Here is a 10,218-nt window from a genome sequence, read left to right as displayed (position 1 = left end):
GCCCTCTGCTGCGGAGCAAAGGAACTTCTAAAACGACACCACAGTATGATCCCGAAGCAGTGGTCCATAAAACAGCAACCTACATTTCTGTTTATTAGGGAACACAAATCAAAGTAATACTGAATATATTAAATAATGTGTTACTTTATCATTTTCAATGTCAACGCTACAGTACTTACCTTTTCTGTTGTCATTTAGAATGTTATGTTACAAAATATATAATACATAGGCCTACATTCTCACCTCTGAAATCTCCCAATTTCCATGATTTAAGAAAATAATACACCTTGAAAATGACATTTCAAACAAAGAGACAAAGTAGATAAAGTCAATAGTGCAGAATTATGTATTAAACAATACTTAACATTGTTAAACAGGAATTAGACTGAGGCGGAATGAGAACTTGCAGCCTAGATGACAACACTGTTGATATTTGTAGATGAAAGGTCAAAATGTTAGGTACAGGTTGACTCTTCAACAACAGTAATAGAAAGGAGAAAATAGAAGACATCCGTTCAAATTGAAACCGACAGCGGTTCAACTTATGCTTAATGTATCGACACAACGTCTATATAAAGTGGAACAAGGCTTTCAGGATTTTCTTTATTTTTCATGGCACAGGAAAGTTACTTTGATTCAGGGGAGTCTGGCTGTCTGGCTGGCTGACTTTATAAACCGTGAGCCAAAAACTCAACTTCCCAAGATGCAGTGGGTATTTGACCTTGATGTCAGCAGTTCATGGCCTTACATTCCACAATGGAACACATCTCTCACCAAGGACAGTGAACCGTAACTTTCTGAGGACTCAATCCTCAAGTATTCTGACTTGGTACAGAGAATAAGTGCATTTCTTCCTCCATTCGTGATATCCACAGCAGGCAGCGTCATGCAGAGATACAGAGGAGGCAGAGAGGGCCAGGTCTACCAGGAATATGTCAACTCCCTTATTTCTGCAGTCCATGGGATGTGCTGAATGTCTCATACACATTGGCAGCAAACTCCTTCACCTGGTCAATCATCAGGAGATCCTGCAAAGAGGAAATGTGTCAGTCTTAGACTCAAGACTTCTTAAAAAACTTGCTGTGATTCAAAAATGGAAATCCTTCCAAAAGTCAAATGAGCTCTTACCTGTACAAAGTGACTTGGTATTTCACTGCAGATCGAGTGGATCTGTCCATTCACAATGGGGATGATTTTGGCAACTGGGAGACTTACATGCGAGAGACTGGAAGAGATTTTGGAGCGGACATTAATTGATAGGCAGATTAATTTTAATACAAAAAGGTTGTGTTTTTTCATTTTATGTGGCATTCAGAAAGTGATTTACTATGACAAGATGACCTTCATAAATTGCTGCCAACAAAAGTCATCCACAAAAAAACAGACCTATCAGGTGTAGTGCTCAGGGTGGAGTCTCCTTGTGCTCTGGGTGGGGGCCGGAAAAACTCTGCCATGTTGTCAAGGAAACGGTTGAAGCCCCTGTTCAGGCAGATGTTGAGTACAGTGCCGAAGTCCGGGCTGGAGGACAGAGAGGACAGTTCAGCACACCCACGTGCAAGATAAGCCTCTCTAAATAAGGGTCAATGAGTGACAGGCCTCCAGCTTACCTTTCAAGCATGTCTCTGGTCTCATTGAGCAGCTTTATCGTAGTGACATCATTCTCTGTCAGACCACAGGCCTGTCAAACACAATTAAATAATGTAAACCCCAGTTTAAATCCAAATAAACAAAAAATAATAATACAACAAGTTGTATAATGTGTATTAGTTAATGACCATTACTCTGACCAGGGTTAACAATCCAGCAAGGGGTGGAACCGGTTCAGGGAACAGAACAGAAAACCGAAAAAATCCTAACAGAACCGGAAGTGATTTATACTCTTCCGGAACAGAACCGTTATTTTAAAGGCATTGGGAACCGGTTAATAATGTTCCGGGCATTTTTTCCCAGTCCCACAAAAATCCTAACAAATAGCCCACGCAAAGCCCTCACTCTGTCATTGAGAAACGTATTCCAGCGTCTGCCTGCCAGCTGGAAATCTTTGCCAGTGGGTGTGTGTGTGTGTAGGCTACCTGCCCCTCCCCTCTGAAGCATAGGTTACTGTAGCCTACAGCTAGCCCATCTAGTGGAACTCGCTTAGTACTGCCTCTAGGACAAGATTCATACCAATAAAAAGCATGATTCAGGCATTAGGGAGAGATGTTTAAAATAATGTATTAATCTTTTCCAATGTTAGTTAAGGATACTATAGTTAACACACTTCACATTGGATTTATTAACTACAAAAAAGGAAAGATGTGTTTTTAGCTAGCTAGCTAACATTTGCTCTGGTCCAACGTTAAACCAACTCGGAAGTTCAAAGACATTCAAAGTTCCTCCATAGAAGCCACTCCTCCGTAGATATAATTATGTGGGCCTAATTCAGATAATGCATGTCATAACAAGATGCCTCCATCCCCACTCGCTTCACCCGCAAAATTTCAGTTGCATCTCGCCCCCTACTACACCGTTTGCTGTTTTGGTTTGCTGGTCGGAACAGTACGAAAAAAATAATGGTTCTGTTCAGAACTAAACGATTGGAAAATAATTTTTGTTCCAACCCCTGCATAGTGGCGCTGGGATTAGGAGTCCCAGGGGCAGGTGTGGGCTGTCACCTGTGCAGCCAGAGTGTTCTCCTCGTCAGGCATCATGTACCAGGAGAGAGGTCTGTGTGTGGAGCCCCGGTCCCCCTCCTCCACCTGGACTCTGATCTGGTTAAGGTGCTGCTCCAGCTCCTGCAGGGACAGACTCTGCTTCAGGGACACCCTGGGGGGGGGGGGGGAGACAGACACACAGAGACACGGTCACTGACAGACAGGCTAAAGCATCACATATGACTTAACAATCCTCCTAATGTGGTTTGAGATGCTGCTGTGCAATGTGTGCATGTGGCTGGCACTGTCTGACTCACCCGCCCAATGTGTTCTGCACAGCTTTCTTCACCACTGTTATCATCTCACTCAACCCTTGTGAGTCAGAGAGAATCCGTAAAAGGCAAGGATGCTTTACAGCCTGTGGGACTCATTTAGGCTAATCAACACAGCATGTCTGAGGACTTGTTATACTACAGCCCTAGCTATTTCAGAAAGCCCTGTAAATGTATCTTACCATCCCCAAGGAGGTGCTGGATGCTGGAGAGGTACTGTTGTTGCACGTCCGGAGGGGCCAAGGGCATCTGGTGGAGCAAAGAACACAGAAATTGCATTTATAAACCACCCCACATCCAACATTTTGGGGCAGTTTTCTGGACACATATTAAGCTAATTCCTGAACCAAAAACCATTTTCAATAGAGATTCTCCATTGAGTTAGCTTTTCAGTCCAGTACTAGGCTAAATGTGTGTCTGGGAATTGAACCTACCCCATAGGGTACAAGAGATTGAAGCTTAAAGGCTTACCATTCCGCTCTTGCTGACAGAGTTGTCCAAGTATAAGTAGCCACCAATGATATTGAGCTGGACACGGAGTAATACAACCAACATACAGGTACTGTACACAGCCACGACACTTCGGGTGAAACCTGGGGGAATAGGAAAAAGAGAAGTGATTCCATGACATACCTGTACATCAAGTGATCAAATCACTTTAGTTATTGATTCACAAAATAATTGCTGTTAAGGAATAATAACTTACTGATAATCTTCAGGTCCTCCCATATTTCAAGCTTATTTGCTGGTCTAGAAGAGAAACAGATGTCATTAATAATACCTTAAACTAATAATTTTGCTGAGCTATAGCTAAAGCATTTCCCTCTGACAGAGGTCATGAGACACTTACTTGCTCTTCAGCAGTGCAGTGAGGCTCTCAGAGTTTAGATGATGTAAGATGGCTTCTCTTAATGTAGGGAGCATTGACAACACTGTAAAAAAAAAAAAAAATAACTGCACAACTAGGAATATGAATCAACACTGCAGTAACTATATCACTTGACATAATGAGTGTTGCAGGAGATTTCAGGGACTGTTAGTAGGCTGAAAGTGATGTACCGATCAGGCAGACAGCAGTACTGTACCTGTCATGTTGCACGTTCTCTGGTTACTCTCGAAGTGGAACTGACGTCGAGCTTGAGCGATGTACTCTGATGCCTCACGCTCCTGTATCTCTTGGATTTTCTTTTGGGCATATTTACCAAGAAAGTACACACCTGGAACAGGCAAACAGAAAGTCAAGGTAGCTAGAATGAATGCAGCAACATTAGCTATTAACTATATTTACCTATAATTATTATTTTTCATGACATTCATTTTCTAGCCATTTACTGGTAGATATAACTTAGCTTCATATATGCATAATCTTCATAGTTATCATATCTGATAACGTCCAGACCCACACAGGTAACATTCTGGCTACCTAGCCAACTTTGCTAGCTAATGTTAACGGTAAGCTAGTTAGCCAACTGCTATCTTGATAGCGTAGCTAGCTACCTCCGACAAACACTCCAGCGAAAATAAATTTCCTTTTGTGGCGTTTCAGAAAATTCCACGTAGACGAAAACATTTTCGAGACGATTGACGATTTATAAAACAGAAGAAACAAAGCACCCAAAAGTGTTATTTTCCACAGTCGCACATGACACGAATTTCATAGCTAGCTGCATGTCAAACACGCAGGTGCAAAGCAAAGCAACATCGATTAATCGGTGTTTCTGCGATCTGCAAAAAAAAATGCCTGAGTGGTCCGTCCAATATTATCTTCCCCTTCAATGCGCGCTAATTTGTTCCAGGCAGGCCGTGGTGATTTTATAACGCTGTCGCATGAGCTCTCTGGTGTTGGAGTAGCTAGGTGATGTGCGTTTGTGTAATCTAATTTCTCAGACTGTACATTCAACATGGGGACAGAGAATGTGGGGAATGATGTCGTTTCGAGAGAGAACTTTCAGCCATGTGCCGAAGACATACAGAGATGGATGGCCAATGCCTTTGACATGGTTGGTTTGGCATAGGCCATAGGTGCAGGACCAATAGCTACAATGCGCCGTTGGTGGTCGGTTAGTTCTGTAGGGTTTTCAATAACTTTTAGACAACGCCCAAAAAAAATCTGTTCCTTTTATTTTTTGCGTTTTCACTATGAAGACGCAAAAGAAAAGGAACGGAACAGTGACCATTAACGGCGCATTGTGGTTAGGCAGGACAGAGCAGTCCCACCAGTAAATTACAACAAACTATTTTAAATGCCTGGTGTACTAATAATAATCTTCACCTCTTTACAGGCAAAAGATGCTTTGGAGAATGGTGAGGTGCCTGTTGGATGTCTCATGGTCTACAACAATGAAATCCTTGGCAAGGGGAGAAATGAAGTGAATGAAACAAAAAATGTGAGTAACTTAATCATTTCAGCTGGGCTATCATAGGCAAACACATCTCAATGGTTATTTGCTGTGGTTATTGCCTTGCAAGTGTCCAAACAAAGGCATTTACCAAAGCCATACTGGTACCCTAATCTAGTGGTTCTCAAACCTCTCCTCTTGGATCCCCAGACGTTTCACAATTCTGTTGTAGCCCTTTACTAGCTCACCTGATTTACCTAGTCATGGGCTTGAGGATTAGTTGACAAGTTGAATCAGGTGTGCTAGCTCTGGAATAGTTCAAACACATGGAAGGGCTGGGGATCCCAGAGAAGAGGGTTGAGAACCACTGGAATTGTTCTCTTTCTCCTATCATTCGAACACCATGCCTGTTAATGTGTATCTGACTCTGTGTGTTCCAGGCCACTCGCCATGCTGAGATGGTGGCTCTGGACCAGGTGCTGGAGTGGTGTCGTCATAGAGACCTGGACCCCAGGACAGTGTGTGAGAGGACTGTGCTCTACGTGACTGTGGAGCCATGCATCATGTGCGCAGGAGCTCTTCGCCTGACCAGTATCCTTATGACCTCATCAACCAGTCTCTACTTGGGTTTACCCAGTTTACTGTAGCATTTGTGTAGGTTCATTGTGAGGGTTTACCTCAAATGACTCTGTATAGGATGTCCAATCAAAAATTCATCTTTTGACCAATGGGTAAAATAATGTTGTGTAGATAATCCTCCAAGAAAACCAATGGTCCAAACCTCATGTCTCTTATCATAATCCGTTCAAAAGTTATTGGAGTTTTTACCTTTGTAGGATGGCCAGAATTAGGGTGACTAAATCGATGAAGGCCAGAGGAAAAAAAGTGGTAAAAAATCAGGAAGAACAGCTAGGCTGGATTCTGTGCAAGAATGAAGGTTACTGGCTACCTGACAGGCTCACTTTCCCGTTGAAATCACCATCTTTCTTCTCGAATCCGCATGACATTAAACGATAGAGATAAGATGGTTATCGATTTTGAGACATGACATGTAGTATGGGAATTGTGGGTGGACACCCTACTCTGTAGGACTTGTCTGAGAGCGAGTTCATTTTGCCTGATGCCCCGGGTGGGTGGAGATTTCACTTTAGGACCAATGGAATGGTCTAAAATGTGTCAACTCCGCGGCACCCGGCAAAGCAAAACGAACTCGCCCTGTGTTTCAAACCTTATCTGTTTTACCTTAACAGTGCAACAGACATTCCTCTGGTGGTGTATGGGTGCAATAATGACAGGTTTGGTGGCTGTGGATCTGTTCTAGACATCCCCTCTGCTGATCTACCTCACACTGGCTCATCATTTAAGGTACAATATGTCATCCAGTGTTCACAGCGTTCTTTTTACACCCAATCTCTCTTTGTGCTTTTGTTGGAAAGAGACTGATTATCCCGCGTTGAAATGCATCCGCATCTGAGCCTAGCCTAGAGTTGAATAGGATCATTCATTTACTTCAGGAGGGCGTTGATTAAACAGTTGCTCCTTCATTTTCAGTGTATCTCTGGCTTCAGAGGAGAGGAAGCAGTGGAGATGCTGAAGACCTTTTATAAACAGGAGAACCCTAATGGTAAGAACTGCTACTTTAGGATTTATCTTATCCTGTAACCAGCATTATAAGTATCTAAGTATTTTCATGTACATTATAGTTGCAAAACTGTGAAATACAGATTTTTCTATTTCAGCTCCCAAGCCGAAGACGAGGAAGGAGTGAGATTATGTTGGTGTCCAGCAGGGGGCTCTAGACTTTAAGAAATGAGGTGAGGGGCAGAGGAGAATGATGGAAAGGGAGTTGCTAACAAAGCTTTTCCTTAAACAGACTTTGATTTGTCTGTCTGACAAATGTTTTTTTTTTTTTTTTGTGTGTTCTCACTTATTCGCTCAGACTTTTGCGTCAGCACTCATTTTTATTTTCATATTATTGACAGTATATGAGACCCTTATAGTATAGTTTGCCTGGACACTATCCAGGGCCTGTAAAGTGGCTTGATTGCGTCGCTCTGCCGGCTCTGTGGCTTTCCTGTGTGGCTGGCTGGCTGTGTGAGGAGCTTCTGCTGACTTTATTATGGTTATTAGTGTACAGTACCAAGTGCAGTCGTGGTCAAAAGTTTTGAGAGTGACACAAATACTAATTTTCACAAAGTCTGCTGCCTCAGTTTTGATGATGGCAGTTTGCATATACTCCAGAATGTCATGAAGAGTGATCAGATGAATTGCAATTAATTGCAAAGTCCCCCTTTGCCATGAAAATGAACTTAATCCACAAAAAACTTTTCCACTGCATTTCAGCCCTGCCACAAAAGGACCAGCTGACAACATGTCAGTGATTCTCTCGTTACTCTCGTTAACACAGGTGAGAGTGTTGACGGGGACAAGGCTGGAGATCACTCTGTCATGCTGATTGAGTTAGAATAACAGACTGCAAGCTTTAAAAGGAGGGTGGTGCTTGAAATCATTGTTCTTCCTCTGTTAACATTTTACATTTTAGTCATTCTCTTATCCAGAGTGACTTACAGTTAGTGAGTGCATACATTTTTCATAACCATGGTTACCTGCAAGGAAACACGTGCCGTCATCATTGCTTTGCACAAAAAGGGCTTCACAGGCAAGGATATTGCTGCTAGTAAGATTGCACCTAAATCAACCATTTATCGGATAATCAAGAACTTCAAGGAGAGAGGTTCAATTGTTGTGAAGAAGGCGTCAGGGTGCCCAAGAAAGTCCAGCAAGTGCTAGGACCGTCTCCTAAAGTTGATTCAGCTGCGGGATCGGGGCACCACCAGTGCAGAGCTTGCTCAGGAATGGCAGCAGGCAGGTGTGAGTGCATCTGCACGAACAGTGAGGCGAAGACTTTTGGAGGATGGCCTGGTGTCAAGAAGGGCAGCAAAGAAGCCACTTCTCTCCAGGAAAAACATCAGGGACAGACTGATATTCTGCAAAAGGTACAGGGATTGGACTGCTGAGGACTGGGGTAAAGTCATTTGCCCAGAAGTTAATTGACACCATGCCAGGGCGGATTGCAGAGGTCTTGAAAAAGAAGGGTCAACACTGCAAATATTGACTCTTTGCATAAACTTAATGTAATTGTCAATAAAAGCCTTTGACACTTATGGAATGCTTGTAATTATACTTCAGTATACCATAGTAACATCTGACAAAAATATTTCATAACACTGAAGCAGCAAACCTTGTGAAGACCAATACTTGTGTCATTCTCAAAACTTTTGACCACGACTGTAGACAGAAACTGACTGGACTGGGCTGGACTGCATTATTGTCTGGGTTCTCCTCTCCATGTTCTCATCTAATCCAGATGTGATCTCACTCCAAGCACCATGGGTCTGGGATGAGCTTAAGGCAGGTGCCGGAGCACCCTCAGCAACGTCTAAAGGAGCGCTCTCTCTCTGGTGTCTCAGTCATCAACTGCCGTCATGGATCTGAAATCAGTGTTGCCCCCTGAGGCCATTTCCCACTCCAATGTATCATGTCTGTGATAGTTTCTGGGTTTGTCTTGGATTGTTAAGTGCTGGTGTCGTCATGTACAATATGGTGGTGGCGTTCTCTACTTCTTTGAAAATGTTGTTACTAAGTGCCATGGCTGTTTTGTGATTTATTTATTTCTGCTGAAGAACAAATACGTATTCACACTGTTAGTCTCAGCGGGAGAAGGAACACTGAATAGTGAAACAGACTGGGAGCGCCCATGCAGACAGTCCTGTCCTGTCTCTCCCACTGAACGACTAGGCCAGACATCACTGCAGAGGGACCATATTCCAATGAGAGGGACCCACTTATTTCAGATCAGAAAGAAGACAAGTTCCATTCCATCCATTCCATCCACTCCCGCTGTTTCTTTAATATTAGTCTCTGTAACCACCAACACTCACACGAGGACTGCAGTTTGGTGTGTGACAAACGGCATGTGTTTGTAGGACAGACCACATCTGTGTGGGATCAGAGTCAGTCTGAAACTCCTCCCCATCCCATCACTTGCAGTAGGCAGGCTGCATCCCTCAGCCTTAAACCCTTAGTGGTCCCTTCCCTGGACAGGATCAGGAACAGAGGAACGAACAGCTCAGTCCAGGCAGCATCAGACAGTACAGGTTGTACCAGCTCCTAATGAATGCTCCACACTCTGACCTACTTTAACTTTCACTATTGTTTTTTACTGTCTTTTGTAAATCTATTAAAATCTGTTTTAAATCAGCAAAATGTCCTCTTTATTTAGTTCAACTGCTGTATGTAGTTTATTCACCAATGGGGAAAAAAAGTATTTAGTCAGCCACCAATTGTGCAAGTTCTGTAAGGCCTGTAATTTTCATCATAGGTACACGTCAACTATGACAGACAAAATGAGAAGAAAAAAATCCAGAAAATCACATTGTAGGATTTGTTATGAATGTATTTGCAAATTATGGTGGAAAATAAGTATTTGGTCAATAACAAAAGTTTCTCAAAATGTTGTTATATACCCTTTGTTGGCAATGACACAGGTCAAACGTTTTCTGTAAGTCTTCACAAGGTTTTCACACACTGTTGCTGGTATTTTGGCCCATTCCTCCATGCAGATCTCCTCTAGAGCAGTGACACAGACTTTCAACTCCCTCCAAAGATTTTATATGGGGTTGAGATCTGGAGACTGGCTAGGCCACTCCAGGACCTTGAAATGCTTCTTACGAAGCCACTCCTTCGTTGCCCGGGCGGTGTGTTTGGGATCATTGTCATGCTGAAAGACCCAGCCACGTTTCATCTTCAATGCCCTTGCTGATGGAAGGAGGTTTTCACTCAAAATCTCACGATACATGGCGCCATTCATTCTTTCCTTTACACGGATCAGTCGTCCTGGTCCCTTTGCAGAAA

The 10,218-nt window shown here is 43.0% G+C and overlaps 2 protein-coding genes across 5 annotated transcripts; one reads left to right on the top strand and one right to left on the bottom strand.

Annotated features, from left to right (window-relative positions):
- Positions 1-323: 323 nt before the first annotated feature.
- On the bottom strand, positions 324-4,652 carry pex3 (peroxisomal biogenesis factor 3). Its single transcript, XM_041866051.2, has 12 exons — positions 4,463-4,652; positions 4,051-4,182; positions 3,816-3,897; positions 3,672-3,715; positions 3,437-3,558; positions 3,148-3,214; positions 2,951-3,005; positions 2,655-2,805; positions 1,608-1,678; positions 1,387-1,518; positions 1,129-1,225; positions 324-1,028 (listed from the first exon to the last, which is right to left on the bottom strand). Exons 1-12 carry the CDS (start codon positions 4,533-4,535, stop codon positions 945-947), a joined length of 1,110 nt encoding a protein of 369 aa, XP_041721985.1. The 5' UTR covers positions 4,536-4,652; the 3' UTR covers positions 324-944.
- Positions 4,653-4,755: 103 nt separating this feature from the next.
- Positions 4,756-9,564, top strand: adat2 (adenosine deaminase tRNA specific 2). Of its 4 annotated transcripts, none has more exons than XM_041866054.2 (7): positions 4,756-4,965; positions 5,248-5,352; positions 5,745-5,895; positions 6,563-6,669; positions 6,856-6,928; positions 7,044-7,118; positions 8,690-9,564. In XM_041866054.2, exons 1-6 carry the CDS (start codon positions 4,867-4,869, stop codon positions 7,070-7,072), a joined length of 564 nt encoding a protein of 187 aa, XP_041721988.1. In that variant the 5' UTR covers positions 4,756-4,866; the 3' UTR covers positions 7,073-7,118; positions 8,690-9,564. The 4 variants fall into 4 exon arrangements, with proteins under 4 accessions (XP_041721988.1, XP_041721987.1, XP_041721989.1 ...); XM_041866053.2 differs by having other exon boundaries at positions 8,672-9,564; XM_041866055.2 differs by lacking the exon at positions 8,690-9,564 and adding an exon at positions 7,244-7,519.
- The last annotated feature ends 654 nt before the right edge of the window (positions 9,565-10,218 follow it).

The sequence above is a fragment of the Coregonus clupeaformis genome, chromosome 36, assembly GCF_020615455.1.
Source record: "Coregonus clupeaformis isolate EN_2021a chromosome 36, ASM2061545v1, whole genome shotgun sequence".
In the NCBI taxonomy this organism is placed as follows: Eukaryota; Metazoa; Chordata; class Actinopteri; order Salmoniformes; family Salmonidae; genus Coregonus; species Coregonus clupeaformis.
The sequence above is the reverse complement of the archived record's forward strand: the minus strand, read 5'-3'. Positions and strand labels throughout refer to the sequence as shown.

Bases quoted from the DNA above. Each gene is read 5' to 3' on its own strand.
- adat2 (XM_041866054.2), top strand. From the start codon at position 4,867: ATGGGGACAGAGAATGTGGGGAATGATGTCGTTTCGAGAGAGAACTTT. The intron at 5,896-6,562 runs GTATCCTTATGA...ACAGTGCAACAG, and splicing joins AGGAGCTCTTCGCCTGACCA to ACATTCCTCTGGTGGTGTAT. The intron at 6,670-6,855 runs GTACAATATGTC...CTTCATTTTCAG, and splicing joins ACACTGGCTCATCATTTAAG to TGTATCTCTGGCTTCAGAGG.
- pex3 (XM_041866051.2), bottom strand. From the start codon at position 4,535: ATGTTTTCGTCTACGTGGAATTTTCTGAAACGCCACAAAAGGAAATTT. The intron at 3,898-4,050 runs GTACAGTACTGC...TTTTTTTTACAG, and splicing joins GAGAACGTGCAACATGACAG to TGTTGTCAATGCTCCCTACA. The intron at 1,029-1,128 runs GTAAGAGCTCAT...TCCTCTTTGCAG, and splicing joins TACCAAGTCACTTTGTACAG to GATCTCCTGATGATTGACCA.